Source organism: Thermobia domestica, chromosome 14 (assembly GCF_964235325.1).
Source record: "Thermobia domestica chromosome 14, izTheDome1.hap1.1, whole genome shotgun sequence".
Classification (NCBI taxonomy): domain Eukaryota; kingdom Metazoa; phylum Arthropoda; class Insecta; order Zygentoma; family Lepismatidae; genus Thermobia; species Thermobia domestica.
The window spans coordinates 11245546-11267117 of NC_137467.1; the positions used below are offsets into that span (position 1 = coordinate 11245546).

The 21572-nt window shown below is 37.3% G+C and overlaps 2 protein-coding genes across 2 annotated transcripts in view; one reads left to right on the top strand and one right to left on the bottom strand.

Annotated features, from left to right (window-relative positions):
* Positions 1-10344, bottom strand: part of LOC145669521 (uncharacterized) — a 307844-nt gene extending 297500 nt beyond the window's left edge. The window contains exon 1 of the mRNA XM_081737700.1: positions 10041-10344. Coding sequence (XP_081593826.1) covers positions 10041-10329 — 289 coding nt within the window. The 5' untranslated portion in view covers positions 10330-10344. The remainder of the gene's footprint in view (positions 1-10040) is intronic.
* A 224-nt stretch (positions 10345-10568) lies between these two features.
* The window catches only part of LOC145669522 (RIB43A-like with coiled-coils protein 2), a 48924-nt gene continuing 37920 nt past the window's right edge, over positions 10569-21572 (top strand). The window contains exons 1-3 of the mRNA XM_081737701.1: positions 10569-10820; positions 12834-12974; positions 13854-14017. Coding sequence (XP_081593827.1) covers positions 10698-10820; positions 12834-12974; positions 13854-14017 — 428 coding nt within the window. The 5' untranslated portion in view covers positions 10569-10697. The remainder of the gene's footprint in view (positions 10821-12833; positions 12975-13853; positions 14018-21572) is intronic.

A 21572-nucleotide genomic window follows, 5' to 3' on the forward strand; every position in this document is an offset into this window, starting at 1 on the left:
AAAGTAAAATCTTTAAGGTTAACGTCCCGCGATTATGCTCTTCAGGCTAAAACAGACGGATGATTAAGGCAAGCGAATGACGGAAGAATCAGCGGAATGAAAATGTGGAAGGAAAGGGTAGTCGCCCGACAAAACCCACGGACACAATGTTGTCCACCATAAACTTGGTCGCAGATCGAACCAGGGATCCCAAGAACTAGAGGTAAGTCCTCTACCATTGCGCCACTGTTCCCTTAAGGACTGTTAAAAGTTTTAAAAAATATATAATTTTTAAAGACATTTACATAACGTAAAAGCATTAGGGGGTGCTTCTCTCTCCATGCGAAACGCTATTTCCCACAAAAAGAAGTGCCAGCTCTACAACAATTGTTTACGTAAACCTCTAGCGGTAAAACGATGTGAAAACAAACAAGCAACCAAAAAGCATCATCCTTATCTTAAATTATGTACGCATGAAATTCTAAGCTCCCCGAGAATGGAGCAAGATAATGTGTAAACTAACCCCCTGAACAATCAACACATTACATCTCGAAAGCAAGCGCGCACTGCCCACACGCAATCTGGTTGAAGCACTTGAGAAACTCTTCAGCATAACAGCCACGCTAAAACAGCCCTGCGCGATATACGGAATGCACAACGACCCAGTTCAAGGTTTACTTAGACGGTCCAAGGTGACCCAGTTTAAGGGGCAAAAAATAAAAAAAGGAGGTAACTATGCACCATTCTCCCTACCATTTAACAGGATGTTTAGAACGGAATATTAATAAACTAAAGTCAGACATAATTTTGCACCACTTCACAATCTTCAGATACAATCTCACGAAAACCATCACGAGATACAACCATAAGTAAACGGGAACATAATTTGCGCTAACATTTCATTTACAATAAGCATACAAGCACAGTCTACGTGATACGGAAATCCTACGAAATATACAACTACACCAAGCCAGAAATAATGCTATAAGAAAGAGCAGTATCATGGTTACACCACGTGATAGAGTTTGGCTTCTCACAGAGTACATAACGTAAAACTTATTGCTTTTCCCATCGTCCTCCATTCCTCACTGAAAGCAGTTTACTTCAAATTAAATGAAGTATACTATAAGATAGAACAATGTTATCCTGGAGATTATACTAACCCGCAAATCTCATCAGCACTGCGGGCTAGTCTATCAAGCAAGGACGTTATTCATAATTACTTCAATAAGAATACATGGAGAACCGATCTTTGATTGTCTATATCTTCCGACCAACTGGGTGGATCACCTCCAGTAACGACAATGCCTTCGTGGCTAAGCGGTTAGCGTATGTGCTTTTGGCGTGGGAGACCCGGGTTCAAGTCCCGGTGGGAGCTCGTGTTTCGGTTTCCACGTTAATCAGTAGGTCCACGTTTCATATACCCCCGCTGTTGAAAGGGATACAAAACCCAACTCAACAATAACCTCCATGAACGAACTCGATTCGTAACTACCGACCGCTCTACATACTAGCCAAAATTGGAGATACATCAACCCCTTAAGAATGAAATCTTCAATCTAACGTATTTTATCATTATGGCCCTTATGCTAAAACAAATGAATAATCAATTAACGTGAATAAATATGAAAGAATCCATAAATTGAGAATGTGGGAAGAAAACTGCAGAACCCTGAAAATCACGCACAAACAAAAGATAGTTTGGCTTGGAAACGGGGAGCTTGCACACCAGAGGTAAGCGCTTAACCACTGAGTCACAAAATAACGGCACATTATCGTGTTATCCTTTTCCTCTTTCCTCTACTGACAACTTCACGAATTCAGAACTAGTTACAGAAAGTCCATACATACGTTGGTTCAACTTCCCACCATTTCAAAGGCTACCATTAAAAGAATGGCTTACTAAAAATATTACAAAATTTACCATTTCTTTTTTGCTTGCTTATTCATAAGTGAAATGAGATACTGAAACGCAACCACAATCAAAGATAATGTTAATCTACAACAGAAAATATGAACCTCAAGAATTTTTAGTGTTGCCAGAATAACAAATCAAAATCTAAGCTAAAACAGCGACTAGAGGAACGATCTCAACTGTATTTGATTACGTATCATGTTGTCTTAGAATTCTGTGAATACCTTTTAACTAATAGTCGTATTTAATTTGTAATAAACAAAATAGTTTTAAGATACAATTATCAAATCTAAACAATAATGATATCTTAAAAGTAGTTCACATGATTCCAAGACAACATGATACGTAATCAAATACAGTTGAGTTCGTTCCTCTAGTCAGGGTTGCCTTAACTTAGTTTTGGGGGAATTGTTATTCTGGCAACACTGTAACTTTATGGATGGCAACACTGAAAATTCTTCAGGTTCATATTTCCTGTTGTAGAATAACATTATCTTAGAATTGTGTAATTTGCATTTCATTATCTCATTTCACTTATGAATAAACAAGCAAACAAAAAATGGTAAATTTTACATGATTTTAAGTATCAAAGCCGTACACAAGAGATGAAACAACCATAATAACATTTACAGTTCTATCCTGCGATCTGTTAAGGCCGTACACGGCTTTGTGCTATTTCCCACATATAGGAAATACCTAGAACACTTTCTCTTCTCACTAGATTTTAGAATTTCGGTTCATATTAAAAAAAAAAAAAAAAAAAAAAAAAAAAGCAGTGGATAGTGCACATGGTACCAGGTTCAATTCCCGGTGGGAGAGCTCAAAAAATAATACAGGTACATTTCCATTAACCATCCGCCTCCTTCAGCGTAAAGGACATAACTATAATACCTTAAACTACAATAATAATAATTATTATTATTATTAATAATATTATTATTTCTGAGGCTTCCTTGCCCCAACAATTGTTGTCTTTATCTGTAGGTCCATGGCTACGTAGATTTAAAATTGACTTAAATAAATAATTTGTGTATTATCAATACATTACATACTTAAGTTTAAATATTTTTAAAAAATGCACTTAGTATCGGATTTTTTTTTTAACGAAAGAGACACTGACCAAAGCTTAAAATTTTACTTTATTTTAAATTATAATTTGTAACTGTTTCGGATATCTAGCATATCCTTCTTCAGACACGTTCGAAATTAATGAAAATACAGACATATATATAAACATTTATATATATGTCTGTATTTTCATTAATTTCGAACGTGTCTGAAGAAGGATATGCTAGATATCCGAAACAGTTACAAATTATAATTTAAAATAAAGTAAAATTTTAAGCTTTGGTCAGTGTCTCTTTCGTTAAAACAATTAATCCAAAGCCATGAATAGTCTTATTAGTATCGGAGCGATAATTTACTTGCAGCATTTTGCTTCAACACGAAAATAATAATAATTAAACACCAATGTCCCTTATTAGCTGGCAATCGCTCACTTGACAAGAAAACGTAAATAACAAACATTTTAAGTACGAATTAAGAGAAAAATTAATCATACGGTACCTAAGAACAAGCATAGTACGTCATTTACTATTTAGCTTAACCGCATTTCTCAAACAGCAGTTTTGAAAATGATAAAAGTATCATTACGAAGCTATTCGCAACGAATGAAAAAAGAAAAAAAAAAAGTATAACATCGATCGAAAGAGTGGTTCATTTTACAGATAATAATGTACAAATGATAAATCTAAGTTATTCAAGGACAGCAGGTTATTTCCAAGGTATTATTACTATTCACCCACTTAGCACTAAAGTATTTCCAGCCTTAGAACAAAGTAGACGTACACAAAGCGAAACGTATTACTCCGCGGCTCACACGTGCTTCAGCAGCGACAGACGCGAACAGCAAGATCGTCCGCTTACTTACTGTGATCGCATAATTTTCAAAGTCTAAGGCTACGGTTGGTTTGGTTGTTAAATAATAAACACACTGGCACTGATTACTACTATGTTGGAAATAGCATTTTCTCAAATCGTTATATAAACGAGATTGTCCCTGATCCTGTCATTCCCTTTTGTGTTTTATAGCATGAGGCGAAGATGGATTGTTGTCACTGATCGTCACCTCTACAATTTCAAATAAGCGGAGCTGGGACGCGAACGCATACGCATGCGCAGTAAATACTACATGTCCAAGTTGGTTGAGCTTGAAACAAAGATACGTCTGTTGTTAAATATTATATTTACGGCGTTTCTTATCAGAAAATAAAGGATAAATTCATATATTTTTATTCAAATTAATATTTTAGTAGGAATTATATCGCGGTAGGATACTACTGCAGTGAGATCAACAACCAACCACTAATCATTGACCCATTGGTAGTTAGGTGGGTTTGTTTACATCTACTTTTTTCTAAGGCTGGTAAGAGAATACACATACAACATCGTGTTTGTGGTCGTCTTCTGGATATTTCTCCGCTTCCTCCCACATTTCCATTCTACCAATCCTCCCGTACTCATTCGCTTTCATTAATTATCTGTCTCCTTTATCCTAAAGCTGTGTGCATGGTGGCTCAGTGATAGGAAGCTTTTCTCTTTCACATTACACTATTGATTTATCTATCATCGCATTCACTTGCCTTAATCATCGTCTCTCTTAACCTAAGAGGACATACCGTGGGACGTTAACCTGAAAGATTTTCCTGAAGCGCGTAACCGTCAGACATGAAAAAAAAAAAAAAAAAAAATACAAATTTTCACTTAATTTCCCTGTTGTTAGGGGAATGAAATGCCCAGCATTATGTCCCACCCTTAGGCTAAAGCAGAGGATGAATAATGAAAGTGATCATGGAAAGCATCAGTGGGATGAGAATGTGCAAGGAAACAAAAGCCCAAGAAAACCCACAGAGACAATGTTGTCCAACATAATTTAGCGTGGCTGGGGATTCAACCAGAGATCACAGGTGAGAGCTCTACCAATGACCTAGCGTGGTCATTCCCTCAGCTTCCCAACCCTTCGGGTGGCAAACATAACCTGTTACTAATATCTGATACATCTAACTTTTATTAGAGATAAAAATAACGTTCGAACGAAATCAAAAGGAAATTATTCCCACTTCATAAATACAATTTCTTAGGCCCCATTAGAAGATTTTTTTTCGGCTAACCCTTCCTATTATGAGGAAACAAACTCTCAAATAACTAATAACTCGTAAGTTCTAGACGTAGTAACAAATCTAGTTTTGATATTGCTCCGAGTGCAGGAAGTAGTTATACTTCAAACAAATCCTTTATACAGAGGATCTAGATAAAACTGCAGTCTTACGCAAAGACATGCCCTGTATGTAGGTTCGGATTAACGTCCACAGTCCGGCTCAAACCTCCTGTCGTTTAAGGCGTGTCCTCCTTTTCACAACACCCAATGCAGATGCGACATAGTCTAATAGCTTTGTTCCTGAATGAGGAGACAGCAATTTCAAAGGTATGTCTTCATGATATATCACTATAGCGTTACTAGATTTATTTAAAAAAAAAATGAATTTGTCTTTCAACACCTTAATTTCGCACGTTGATGCTTCACGTTATGTCTGTACACGAAAGTACGTGAAATCACACAACATCGCACCTGTACACAATTGGCTAACGACAAACGTCAAGTGGCTTGAGCCGGACTTTAGACTATTTTCTCCACCCCCCCACCCCCCGACTTACACATTACAGAACAAGTAGCAGTGTCCGTGTATGTTACGTGAAGACTCTGGTTCGTATAGCGTGATGTGTTCCCTCGAATTGAAACCGGAAGTTGTACTTGATTTCTATCACTTCCGGATTTAGTATAGATTACATTAGAGACGGAATATATTCTTGGGACGCTAAACTGATTGCAGAAAATTTCATCCTTCGATATATTACAGTTTCTACCCGATAACGATTACCTTCAAAACCGGAACCAGCTGATATCTGCAACTTTCGGTGATTGCAGGACACAGCTCTTCGCGGCTTATTACCGTCTTCTAGTGAAAAAAAAAAAAAAAAAAAAAAAACCTTGAAAGGGGCGATTTCTGCTTCATCTCCTTTAAAGAGTACCTCCACCAACGAACTTCATTCTTAACTTTTAACTATTACATCCTCACCAGCATTGGTGGCGGTTCATCACGTAGTTTTGAGACTGTCAACCGAACCGATTGACAGGCGCGAATCCAAAAATTTTCAATCGGGGGGGGAAGAAGGGGTGCTGAAAAATTTTCGGTCAAAACTGGATACAACATAGGTCTATTTTCAGTTGAACATGAATCGAGAGATGCAAGTATAGCTATTATGCATATAGCCGAATTGGAGTGGAACCTTAAAGCATTTCGCTACAATAACATATCCGCTAGTTAAAAGTGTTTGTTGGTGTATGTGTGTTAGAAGGAGGAAGTAAAGAGGGGTGGGTCACTATTGCAGATATGCTTCCTTTTGTTCCGCATTTCGACAAAAGAAGTTACGTGACAATTACCTGGGGTTTTCTCTTATTGCTTCAAGTACATTAAAAAAAAAAAAAAAATGGCACTCAATGGGGCCAGCCGGATGACCCCCCATAAATACACCACTGCCAATGAGAGCTCCCTCGTGGCTAAGCGGTTAGCGTACGCGTCTTTGACGTGGGAGACCCGAGTTCTATTCCCGGCAGGAGATCACGTGGTTCGGATTCCACGTTAATCAGTAGGTCCACGTCTCATATAGCCTCGCTGCTGAAAGGGACGCTAAACTAAAATCAGCTCAGCTCAGCTCAGCCACTGTCAATGAACAAATACATAAACGACCTCTGAAAACCGAACTTTTTAATAAATTAACTTATTGTTCTAGATATTTGCTATGATGATGTAAATTTAATAGGGGTAGACAAAACAACAATAGAAAGATATGCAGAGGTCTTATTAAACGCTTGGAAATGGGTTTAGAAGTAATTACAGACAAAACTAAAACCATGGAAGTTCGTCGGGATCACAATACGGCAGATTATGGATGCGTTAAAATACCGAAGAATACTTTTGATAAAGCGGATACTTTCAAATATCTAGGATCAATATTAACAGACAAAAACCATATTCATGAAGAAATTAAATGTCAACTAAAAGCACGGAATTCGTGTTATTATTCAGTTCAAAATCTTTTGTCGTTCGAGTTCTGTCAAGAAATTTGAAGGAAAAATATACAAAACGATAATCGTACCAAATATTCTGTATGGTTGCTTACTCTAAAAGAAGAGCGCATACCGAAAGTATTTGAGAACAAGATCCTGAAACGAATATTCGGACCCAAGAGGAACTAGAATGGGGCACGGCGGAAACTTCATAACGAGAATCTACATAATTTACACCAATTACAAAACACTGTTAGGATCATCAACAGTGGTGCTATTCAGCCGGTTCGCACCGGTTGTTAAAATATTAGAATAACACCACTGGTCATCAAGTGTAGTAGGTTCAGGTGGGCACGCCATGCAGCCTCGATGGAAGAAGCAGGAACGCTTTCATCTGAACAGGAAGACCAATCGGAAAACGACCATTAGAAAGACCCAGGCGCAGATGGGAAGACAACATTAAGACGTATCTCGCAGAAATACGAATACAAAACAGAAAATGGATCAAGTTAAGATCCATAGATAGAAGTCAGTGGAGAGCTTTTGTGAATGTGTCATTGAATCTCTCGAGTTCCGTAAGACACAGTTACTTAGTTAGAAATTTGCTACGTGGTGATTTTGTATTACACGTGTCTCTTTTCATCCAAGTGATCCTGCCGCATAAACGTGCAATGATGTTTTGGATACTATGTCCAAATATATAACCGGACAGATCGTTCAAATGATAAACCATTAACCACATTGCAACAGTTGTGATTCCACATACACCCACGCAAAAACGTAAGTTTCATTAGACTAATACAACAATAATTTAAATCTTGTCTCGCAACAGATTGAATTGCAGTTATTACTACTATTATCATTATTTGTTCAGGACACGATCACTTCAATATTAATACGAAAAAAAGTGCGCAGGTTCACTCTTGGCACACCACTCGAAATAATTGTTAAAAAATTATAAACATTTTAAAAAGTCTCTCCTTATTGTCCATTACATAATTTGCGCTGGGAGACACGAAAATATCCCACATGGTATAGATAAAATTTAAGGGGATCCATTAGAAATAATTACAAATCCTTTACGATATCCGTAGAAATATGGCGTTCGGATATATGGCATAAAAACTTAAAAAAAAAAAAAAAAAAAAAAATGTGCTAGATCCTAGGTGGTAACTGAAAAGCACGAACGCTAAAAATCTACCTAACCGAGTCAGTACAGGGTGAAACTGACATGACAGCCTACGAGACAGGGCGGGGTGCGTCCGAAGGGAGCATGGCGCGTCAGCGACGCTGGGAATGGCAGCGTAAGGAACAGTAGAGAAAAAAGTTCTGGCAATGATACAAGCTTTAATAGCACATTCGTCATGGGTTCATACTAGCAGCCCTCCATTTTTAAACATTAAAATACGGTGGCCTATGTTTAGCAGAAGGGGTCCAGCTCTTTTCTCTAAAAAATGTTACAATTTTGGTAATTGCTGTTTACATTCGGTTAGTTTAGGGTAGTTTAGTTTATGTTATATTAGTATAGGAGTCCCGCATAATTTTCCAAAAAAACTGATAGAATTTCGCTCATTTCTACTAATATTACGTTAGTTTAGGTTAGATTTGGTTACGTTATGTTACGTCTAAGTACTTGCATCACTCATTTTTTTTTTTTTTTTTTTTTTTACGTGCTTCTGGACCCCTTGTACTAAACATACACCAATACGGCTTCTGTACACTATGCAGAAATACAGCACCGGTGGAAAATTGTATCTAATACCGTCATCCTTCATATGCACGCACTTACTTTATCTGTCAGAAAGCCCCTAAAATACAGATGCAATACTTTGTATTTAAGCCTATCGCCTGAAGAAATTTGTTCTTTATAAATATGCCTATTCATGTAAAATAATGAATTTTATGCGTAAAAATCTAAAAATGTGGTGTGCCAAAAATAAACCAGCATCAAAAAGAAAGAAAAGGACCTAATCACCTCTAACACCAATACTACAATTGCTCATAAGGTATGTATCTGATACGTGTCCCAGCACATAGTTTCAAAACCAGTTCTGTAATTTAAATAATTTGTCCCAAGAACAGACCTATTGTAACGGGATATGAAGGCCTGTCCACCAGCCTTCCCGAGATTAAATTGTTCCGGATGGATTGGCTGTACTATACTTGAGCGAATAACAGTGAGTGAATGACAAAGATTGAGAAGGGAAAAAAGAACGAATATACACGACGACACACGCATTCTTTTCTATTTTTCCACTGCGTGTCACTGAATTCGCAACTATAGAGAATTTGGTGTGTTAAAAATATGCTGTTTGCTCAGTTATAAATATAAAAAAAAATAACGATCCCTATTCGATTGCATGCAAACTGTAAGAAATGATTTACCCACAATATCATACAAAACAAAGCAACTTATGAAACATCGAATCTTGCATTACAGCAATGAAGGCTCCTCTCCAATTTTAATCGGACAAATTACTTTTGTTTACAAACAAATCACACGGAAGTCACTACGAAGAGTAAACAAAAATCTAATAAAAACTAAACATCTCAACCTAACATGAAATTGACATACTACACGGAATTCAAACTGTTCTGAAGAAACTGCCCGCGCAGCAAAATGTTTTCCTCTCGTAACAAAAAACAACAAATGATTTGCGCAGCACTCGCTATAAAACACGTACACAATACAGGAGACGTACTGACCTACAGTTTATGAGATTTCTGAATGAAATGGTTCCTGAATTTCCTTCCTAGCAACTGTTGTACAATTATTTAAATAAAAGTAACGCTGCATTAATCTGCATGCAGTTTCTAGTCTCAAAATATTTGTAATAAAAGACGCTGCAACTGGAGTTCATTCACTTACGACTTCCAAACATCACATTTTTCAACAGTAAACATGAATATAGGACATACACAATGTTGCTGCAATTAGGAATAACAAGTATACGGTAAAATATCTCGACTGACATTCAAACAACAGAATATCAGGAAACAAGAAAAAACTGGATTTACCTTTTCGACGTCCGAAGGGACCTGCAAAAGTTGCATCTTTCCCAATTACATTATCATCAATGTATTTTATTAGCTTCGTCACATCTGTACGACTCTTTGATGGAAAGCTTCGTCCAATAGGTGAAGAATAATCATCCGGTAGGGCATAAAATTTACGGTTCCCGTGCGGTTTAGTAGACATATTCACTCGAGCACATAACAAATACAAACAACACCTTAACTCTTGTAATACCTTCACGCTACTGACTCGTGGTGCCACTAATGCTGCGCCTAGCAGTAAACGTTGCATTACGTGATTGCGCCTCGTGACAAAAGACAGTAGCAATCCGCATCACGAATCTTATTGGTCTAGCCATTCTGAATCATTTGCGTGTTTATATTATATTATTATTTGATTCTGTCGCTCCATAATAGTTTACACTAACTTAAAAATATTAAAATTTTAAATAATAAAACTGCGTGGAAAATAATTTCCTTTTGATACGTTTCGAAAACAATATAAGTCTTTAAAAAGTGTATAGAGCATTTCCGTTTCCATAGCAACATTGTATCAACTTCCGTGTGCGTTGATTGAAAATACGCAAGCCATAAAATAATCAAATTTTTGCAAATACTCGTTTCTTTACGGTGCTGTTCTACCTTCTATAATTCCTCACTATGTTAAATTTTCACCGATCACTACCTGTCGATCATAAAGAGTTGGCAGGAATACTAAAAAGACAAACTCGTGAAAATGAAAGGAGGGCAAGAATTTTCAATCCCAGGCAAAGGTTAATCGGAGTGAGTAAAAGCACTATGATTATACAATAGTTTTATTTTTAGTGCAGTTTTACTATACAGATCACAGATTCTAAGATGTACGGAAAAAATTGGGGAGGTCTTTAATTTGCCCATTTTATGTCGAGAACAGAACCCAACGAATCCCTGCGGGGCTTCTAACCCGTTCCTACTCCTACTACTATTTATACTATGGATCCGTATAGTAAAACCACGTTAATTTTTTTAATAATTAAATTAAATATTAAGTCTTTGGAATTTAGTAATTTACAGTCAATTTGATTGTTCAAGCTTGAAGGATGTGCGTAAACTACAATACACGCTCCAGCTGCACATCGATAAGTAGGACCGCTTTCAAAGGGTACAGTAAAGTAGTGTAGGGTAGAGTAGAGTGAGGTAGGGATAGTGTACGGGTAGGAAGGGAATAGTTAAGGTTAGTTAAGTTTTGACCCATTTTCATAAAATTAATAGAATGTAATTTCTCGTTTCTGAGTAAGTATAGCAACTAGAGCGAACACTGTAAAGATGTTTTTAAAAGAAACTAATTTCTGTAGCCTACGAGAGAAATATTACACGAGATTCATCCCTTTCTGCAGCGATGCTTATGAGACGTGAATCAACAGTTGGTATTTATACTGTATCGCTGGACACAGGAAAATTGATTTTAAAAGTATCAAATTACACTACGTTAGATTAGGTTAAGTTGATTTACAAGTCAATTCCTTCAGCACAGAGGCGTGTGAACATTCACAATTCTGAATAGAAAATTCACAGTTTACGTATAAATACGGCGTCCGGATATATGACATAGAAACTACAGTGCATAAATCATTATGAACCTGTGCTAGGTGGGCACTAAAAAACACGAATGTTATCTAATCGAGTCAGTCAGGGAAATGTAGTGGGCTCACGTAGTAGCCAGAGTGTGCGTCCGAATCAAACAGGCGCGTTAGTGACGGTGGGTATATGCATCAGCAAGCTTAGTGAAAACAGGTGAGTTTCGGCAGTGATACGAGTTTCAATAGCACCTGTCATGGTTTCATAGTAGTAACGCTCAACTTGTAAATATAAAATACAGCTCCTGTACATTGTGAACAAATACACCGCCGAAATGGCCACCTAGCAGGTTAGGTTGGCTTGGTTACAATTCGATAAAACTCAAACGCAATATGTTATAACCTTGAATATACGCGCCATTTCCACACTGCTGTTGCCGCCACTAAATCATAACCAGTATACCTCTCCGCCAAATAGTGCCTTCCGCCTCAACATACAGTGCCGCTTACATCATCAAGAAAATAAATAACAAACACCCCTTACCTGACTCAGTCATTCTTCATCAGAATAAATTCTCCAATTCACCCGGCAAATTTTTTTAAAATTGGTCCGGCGATACAGCACTTAACCCGTACAGCTTAACATGGGATCCGAACTACATTAGCTCCGACTGGGAATCGAACCAGGGTCTCCCAGGCCAAAGGGGCGTATGCTAACTGCTTAGCCATAAGCGAGCACAAACATTAGTGAGGAAATGATCTGTAAACTTAAACACCACTCACTCCAAGAAACATTCAAAATTATGGCTGATCTTCCACTGATGACGGCCCTGCATGAAACCACATAAACAGATTATCAACTAAGCATTCACTATGTGAAGATAAGTATACAAACATCTGAAGTGATATACATATAGGAGCTTGAACTCCCCTCGTGTGCGTAGGGGGCGCTGTGGCTCAGTGGTAAGAGCGTTCACCTACAGTGCTTGGGGTTCCTGATTCGATCCCACCTCGCGCCATGTGGACTTTGTGGTGGACAAACACCGTGCTCGTGGATTTTCTCGGGTTTCTCCCGTTTCCTCCCACTTACTTCATTTCACCATTTCATTCATTTATCATCATCATCGTCTCCTTTAGCCTAACCGTCATGAGCGTGGGACGTAAAACTCAAAGATTTCATTTCATTTTTTCCCCTCGTGTGCGTACGCTACTGATTGTATATCTTCTTCTATTTTTTTAGGTTGACAAGAAAGCCCTAGATGAACAAGTGGAAGAAAAGAAACGTCGAGACGAAGAAGAAAGGCGTTTGAATGCTAAATATGAAGAGGAAGCTGCGAGGCTGGCGAAAATTTCTCTCCTCATGGAGAAAAAACAGGAAGAAGTAAGATTATTAGATGATTAATTGAATTTCTTACCTTTATTATTATTATTATTATTATTATTATTATTATTATTATTATTATTATTATTATTATTATTATTATTAAATCATTTCGACATACTTTGTTGTCTTCTTCAATAATATTAGAGACAACATTTGGAGGGTTAATGAAACATTGTATTGAGTTTCGTTTGTTGTGCATATTTTATAAGGTGTCATTATTCAAAAGCGACATCACACAGTAGTCATTGGTTCGAATCCTAGTCTACATTCTCACCGGTATGATTAATGGATAAGTTACCAACTTGTGCTAGATTGCCCCCGAGCTAAATGGGACCGTCACATTCCGAATCTTACTAGGAATGGAAACACGCCCGAATATGAGACATTGTAGAAAACCGAACCTAAACAGTTTACAAAATCATCGCCCGCATATCAGAATTTACTTCTGATCCCTTACAAACGCCCACGCATAAGACAAACCCCAGAATCAGCTGAAAACTAATTTATTTTCGGTTATAGAATGGCCCCTAAGGAACAGGGACAATCAGAATACAAAGTCATCCTGGTACAATGTTTAACTTTCTCTTTAGCTATATTTAAACTTGGAAATGAGAAACAGACATATTTTATATCTGTGCCAACACATCCGAAGACTTACCAGAATTAACATCTAGTTCAGGAAAAGAAACTGTTATATGATAGCACTCACTGATACATTTTTACCATTCGGGCGCTTCACTGAGTACAAACTTCATTAATATTCAACATGGATCGTATTAGTTCATTAAGTTATCTCAATAAGTTTAGCATTACTATTAATCGCGAAGTAAGCTCTGTTTGAGATATGGAATATCTTAAACAGGTTTTTGTTTACAGGATATGAAGCAGCTGAATGAGGAGATAAATATATTTCGCTCCATGTATCAAAGACCAGAAGATAGGCGAGAATTTGACCTCAATGATCCTGATGCTCTTAAAAAGGCCATTCCAGTTAGGGCTCAAGATGATGACCCAAGATGTGGACCATCGTCTATTCAAAAGTAAGTATTAGATTTTGTTGTATTTATTTATTTATTTATTGAAGTTTCAATCAAATTAGAAGCCGAAACTAGTGTCCTCTTTTTCTAAATGAAATTGCTGAAGTTTCAATGATCTGTACGATGTCCTTAGTTTTAGCTTACTTGAGAATGAACTAGGATTTGGTTTTATGTTTAGTTATGGGAATGTCTCCTTTTTTTCTTTCGAAATTTAGTGAAACTTGAGGGCACGGTGGCTCAGTGGTAAAGAGTTCACCTCTGTTGCATGGGATCCTGTGAACTTTGTGGTGAACGAACACCGTTTTCCCCGGGTTTCTCCCGTTTCCTCCCACTTTGTTCATTCCATCATTTCCTTCATTCTCATCACCACCGTCTCCTTTATCGTAACCGGCATAAGCATTGGACACAACCAGATTTCATTTTTTAGTTGAAAATTGGAGACATTAAAGAAAATTAAGATACTGGAAAGTAAACCGAATGGTACAGATTGACATTCAAAAATTCCGACAACCTCAGACTTGAGGAGAGGTGGACCTTCGAGAATGCTTGATTTTGGATAGTTAGGGAGAGAATAGAAAACGACTACCTGTACAGTCCTTTAAAGAAAGAAAATTAGGTACTAAATCAAAAACAAATGGAATTTCAATTTCACCAACTAAATAAAGTCTACAGAACACAGGATGAGCAGGAATGCCCGTTAGCACGTGCAAGCGAGATTCATCAATAGATTAGTGACTACAGGACCATCAAAACATAAATGATGCTTTCAGAAAACAGCAGTGTGCCAACGCGATAAATTTGAAAATGTGCTCCAAGATCCATGCCAGAAATCTGAAGGAACCAGTAAATGTAACAGATTTCATTTTTGCAAATTTTACTATATAGATGAAATTAAAATTTTTAACTTACTTTTGCGTACAGTTTTTTATTATTATTATTTTTGTTTTAATCGAATTTTCGACCACTGTACCTTTACTGTGTTCTTCCTCAGGATGTGGACTCCTACCAAGGAAGTGCTGATCCTTTAGATATTTATAATTTCTCTTCTTTCTTGCTAAGCAAATAAGTACTTTATCTTGTATGCATAATATCAAAATAACTTACCAAAAAAAAAAAAAATCCTTTCACTTACTAGTCCATTTTATCCTCTGTTGCCAGATACAAATTCTCACTATACTACCGTGAGTTGTACATGATATCACCAAAGCGGGCAAGGGTGGCTCAATGGTAGAGCGCTTTCCTCTGGTGCGTGGGGTCCCTGGTTCGATCCCGCCCAAGTAAATTTGTGGCGGACAACATCGTGCCCGTAGGTTTTTTCGGGATACTTTCATTTCCTCCCACTCTCTCATTCCACCAATTCTTCCTTAATCATTCACTTGCTTCAATCATCGTCTCTCTTACCCTTAAGTGCACAATCGTGGGATGTTAAACCGAAAAATCTCATTTCACGAAATCATCAAATTCTTCATATTTGTAGAGCTCCTTCGTGCCTAAGCCGTTAGCGTACGCGCCTTTGGTGTGGGGGAGCCGGGTTCGATTTTCAGCGAGAACTCTTATGGTTCGGATTCCACGTTACTCAGTAGGTCCTGTCTCATATGACCTCGCTGCTGAAAGGGACGTTAAACTCAAAATCAACTCAACTCAACCTCTTCATATTTGTACAAAATCTTAAATTAATAATTAGACTATATTTCTAATGAGGTTATACGCGTGGTTGAAAATTTCCTAGATTTGTTTTGATGTTACAATGTAAATATAATCACTTATTGTTTTATTAATTATGTAAAGGACTCAGCTTTGATAGACACGAGTCACTTTTTTTTTTATTTTCGAGGCATTAACTGTAGTTATGAAGTAATTATATGGTCCCACTATTTATCAAGAAATCCAAAGTCTAAATTTAAATTTGGCTGTTGTTTAGTGCTAATGTAATACGATTCAAATACTAACTATGATGATGTTTTGTGAAGAATTTTTACATCCGTTATGGTGTGTTTAGATTCATGTAGAGATAGCCCGGGTATAGCTGAATCCCTTCCTTACGATGATTACGATGTATTCTTTAATTCTAGTTTCTGTATTTCTTTTAGTCATATCCATGTATGTTTAATTATAAACACACGTCGCCTCATAAATTCCTGAATATAGTCTTGTTTGTTGCCAGTTAGTTACAGAGTTTTTCATTCACAAACGAATATTACCAGCAATTAAACGGGTTGAATTTGTTACTGACAGACTTTCTTTTATTACTCTTAAGAGACGGTGGTGTGATATTATTGTTTTAAATGTACATGCCCCAACTGAAGATAAGGATGACGATATAAAAGACAGTTTTTACGAAGAAGTGAAACGGATATTTGACCAACTCCCGCGATACCATATGAAAATTCTATTAGGGGATTTCAATGCGAAGGTAGGACGAGAGGATATTTTCAAACCGATTATAGGGAACGAAAGTCTGCTTAAGGAAAGTAATGACAATTGTGTTAGACTCGTGAACTTTGCAACATCCAAAAACCTAATCGTGAAGAGTACAAAATTCAAACATTACTACGTTCATAAATACACTTGGACATCACCAGACGGAAAAACACATAATCAAATTGATCACGTTTTAGTAGATAGAAGAAGGCAATCTAGCATAATTGATGTCCGGTCGTTTAGAGGGGCTGATTGTGACACTGATCACTACCTGGTAGCAGCGATAATACGACAGAGATTATCGTTGAATAAAGGTAATATTCATTGTCCGAAAACGGAGAGATTCAATTTAAAGAAATTAGAAGAGAGCCAGATAAGAGAGGAATACCAGATTGAAGTTTCGAATAGATTCTCGGCTTTAGAAGATTCGGAGTGTTGAGGATACCTGGATTGAAATTAGAGATAGCATTAAAAGTTCAGCAAAAGAAAAATTGGGACACGCGGAAATACGTAGGAACAAACCATGGTTCGACCAGGAATGCATAAAACTAGCAGAGAAGAGAAAACAGGCAAAATTACGCTGGCTGCAAAATCCGAATGAAATAACTACACAAAATTTCGCAGATATCAGGCGGGAAACTTCCAAAACCTTTAGAACAAAGAAACGCGATTTTCTGAAAGCTAAAATTAAGGAACTTGAAGATAATAGTAAAAATAAATCATCCGGGACATGTATAAGGGGATCAGCGAATTTAAGAAAGGCTATCAACTTCGTGCTTATATATTAAAGAAATCTGACGGTACAGTTCTCACTGACACGGATAGCATCTTAAATAGATGGAAAGATTTCTTTGACGATTTGCTTAACACGCAACCAAAAACTAGTGTGCGTGGAGAAAAGGAGATACACACCGCAGAACCGTATATTCCAGAAACCAACCGAATAGAAATAGAAACCTCTATAAAGAAATTAAAGAAACACAAATCTCCGGGGTAAATGAAATTCCGGCTGAGTTAATTTTAGCTGGAGGCGAAAAATTGTGGAAAAAGATACACAAACTCATTCTTCTTATATGGAACAAGGAAGAATTGCCACAAGAGTGGAAAGAATCAGTCATTGTTCCAATTCACAAGAAAGGCGACAACAAAACTGACTGTAATAATTATCGAAGCATTTCTCTTCTGTTAACATCCTATAAAATTCTTTCAAATATTCTATTAGCAAGATTGACCCCATACGCAGGTGAAATTATTGGAGATTATCAGTGCGGATTTAGACGAAATCGATCAACTATCGACCAAATATTCACCATTCGACAAATACTCGAAAAAATGTGGGAATACAATACCCCGGTACATCAACTATTTATTGATTTTAGAAAGGCGTACGACTCGGTTAGGAGAGAAACATTATACAACGTTGTTACAGAACTTGGAATACCGAGAAAGCTAATTAGATTAATTAAGATATGTTTAAATGAATCCCAAAGTAAAGTCCGGGTAGGAAAATTTTTGTCCACGAGCTTTCACGTCGAAAATGGCCTGAAACAAGGAGATGGGTTGTCGCCATTATTATTTAACTTTGTTCTGGAATACGCTATAAGGAAAATCAAAGCTAGCAACCAGGGCCTAGAGTTGAACGGTATTCACCAAGATATGGCATATGCTGATGATGTAAATTTAATAGGGGATGATAGGAGAACAATAGAAAGAAATGCAAAGATCTTATTAAACGCTTGTAGGGACATGGGTTTAGAAGTAAATGCAGAGAAAACTAAATACATGGAAGTGCGTCGGGACCGTAATACAGCAAATTATAAATGCGTTAAAATATTAAATAATACTTTTGATAAATTGGATAGTTTCAAATATCTAGGATCAATATTAACAGAGGAAAATCATATTCACGAAGAAATTAAATGTCGACTAAAAACAGGGAATTCGTGTTATTATTCGGTTCAAAATCTCTTGTCGTCGCGAATTTTGTCGAGGAATTTAAAGCTTAAAATATACAAAACAATAATCATGCCTGTTGTTTTGTATGGTTGCGAAACATGGTCGCTTACTGTGAGGGAAGAACATAGACAGAAAGTATTTGAGAACAAGATCCTGAGACGAATATTCGGACCCAAGAGGAACGAGAATGGGGAATGGCGGAAACTTCGCAACGAGGAACTACGTAATTTATACGGTTTACCCAACATTGTTAGGGTCGTCAAGTCTAGGAGGCTTAGGTGGGCAGGTCATGTAGCTAGAATGGAAGAAAGTAGAAACGCTTTCAAAGTCTTGACTGGAAGACCCATCAGAAAACGACCATTCTGAAGACCTAGGCGCAGATGGGAGGACAATATTAAGATGGATCTCGCAGAAATAGGAATACAAAGTAGAAACTGGATGCAGTTAGCTAAGGATAGAAGTCAGTGGAGAGCTTTTGTGAACGCGGCATTGAACCTCCGGGTTCCATAGGTCATAGAGTTAGTTAGTTTACTCTTGTTTGTCGATGGCCGGATATTAGAATATCAATCTGTATGTACACACTGTTCCATAAAGGACGAGCGCATTCTTTATTGCTGTTTTTAAGCAAAAAATTTTCTAAGTCCAACTTCGGGTATCTTTGGTATCATGTCATGTTCGTGGGTTTTCTCGGGATACTATCATTTCCTTCCACATTTTTATTCCACAAATTCTACCATCGTCATTTATTTGCCTTAATCATCCATCTCCCTTAACTCAAAACGCATAATCGTGGGACGTTAAACTGAGAGATTTCATTTCATTTTCAAAGCGCTGAGCGCAGAAATCACTCCGTAAGTTCATGTGAAATGCAAACCTTGTTAACGAGATTAGTAGTACAAGTAGCTATCATTCAGGAATTTTGCTTTTTTTTATGTTTGTACTCTTTTAATTTTACGTAATATCTATTAATATACATCATATCCTTAATTAGAATTTTCAACTTGTCCAGTTTGCCATAACTCCTTTCGAACCACAAGTGACTGGAAATGACCATCTGACCATCCTATCCATGTTCTGCTGGCTTAGTGACCACCCAGCAACATTAAAGTAAAAGGGCTAAAATTTTTCTGTGAGCAGAGAATGTGATATAATATTAATGCATGTCATGTTTGGTCCAAAATATCTTGTTCAATATTGAATTTTGAATTTATAACTTTAATTAAAAAATAAGGTGAATACGTTTTTCTCTGTTCTTTTTAATTTACACCAAACAATACTTTTATTAATAGTGAAGAGTGTTCAGTTATATCCGACCGATTTAGCAACGCTACTGTTAGCTATAAAATTGCAGCACGATGGCTCAGTGGTAGAGCGTTTACCTCTGGTGCATCAGGTCCTTAGTTCGATCCCGGCCAAGTAAGTTTGTGCTGGACAACATCGTGAGTTTTCTCGGGCTACTTCTGTCTCCTCCCATATTTTCATTCCACCAATTATTTCATCATTCATGCCTTAGTCGTCTATCTCCCTTAGCATAAAGAGCATAATCGTGGGACGTTAAACTGAAATATTTATATTTTACCTGTGAAATTTCGCCAGAAACTTTAAAATGGTGTCGTTAACTTTGTGTTATCTCAGCTTCTAGATGCTATAGTTTCATGTTTGTTCTAGTGAAATACTGCGGAAAATGAACCGTTATTCGTAACTTTTTCCACGCGCATCTTTTGTACTACTGAATAGTACAGCAATGTCGGGAGAATGGTTAACCATCGGAGTAAATAACCAAAGGTATTCTGGCCAGGCGAACACAAATGGGCTGATGCAGAAACGTTTCACAACAAACGGAACATGTTCGAGGTTACCAGCGAAAGTGTCGCCTGATGGGCCTTGTAGAATTCGTCATCTAGCAAGCCAGGAGGATCCACAATTTCAACGCAATGTGGCCAAGAGATTACGTCTAGCGCAGTCCACTGTCAGTTACAATCTCCTCCTGCCTCACATTGCTGAACATAAGACAAACTGCTGCAAACTGTTAGGAAGACGCTTGGGGGAGGATGAGTGGAAGGTGATTGTCACATGGGATTTTTCTTACGCGTATTGGTGTCAATCGGGTAATTTCGTTCCGTAACATGTCTAGCAAAGGATGTACGGAGCTAAACCGCAAGAAAGTTACTGCAGACAAGTCCAAAGAAAGTTTCTTGCAGGGAATCGCAATTGTCACAGGATACGGTTACGAGGAGCTGTTCGAGGTATGTAAAATAGACAAAAGCGTAAAGATAAATGCTGCCTACTTCCAGGGAATCCGTCATGACCCCAGAAAGACATCTCTGTTTGAACGCAGCCAAGAAGAACCAGGTGCAGATCCACGTGGACGAATAATTCTCAATCCCACTCCATCCCTTCTAGTTTCGTCATGACATAAAGCAGAAAATGGGAGTCCATGTTATTTCCTTTCGTGACATTCCTGTCAAAAGCTTTGATGGCACGTAAGTTGTTGCAATGAAAATTGCGGTGTAGATCGATAGTCCACATGTTGGTGGTCCAATAGAACGCAACCGACACTGACAGCACAACGTTTTATAGGTTAAGTACACTTTGAAAATCGGTCGGATATAAACTCAATACCTTATGTATTGTGTTCGTCCGCATGTAAATGTTCGGAAAGGCCGGAAGTAGATTTTTATTTTTAATGCTACTTTTATATTCTCTAGGATGACTGAAAAACGCGTCAAATTTTATTTTCTTCCTGTTTATCTGTTTATTTCAAATGTGGAATCGTACATATAATGCTTGGAAACGCTATGTTTGTTCATTTTTATATGCATTGTAATACAATTGTTGTAGATTACGTGTATAAGACCCATAATTATTATTATATTGTTAAAATTTTAAATATTCTTTACTGTTGCTTGGCAAGTTCTTTTAACTTCAAATAACTTACAATTCTGATTATTTTAATCATATCTGGAACAACTTCGTAATTTGAAATTAATGGGGTACTTTTAAAACATAACAGATGTTAAGATCCATATTGAAAGTGAAGACATTCTTTCCACATTATTGACGAGCAAGATGGCTCGGTGGTAGAGCGTTTATCTCTGGTGCATGGGGTCCTTGGTTCATTCTCCAGCCAAGTAAGTTTGTGATGGACAAGATCGTGTTCGTGGGTTTTTTCGTAGTACTT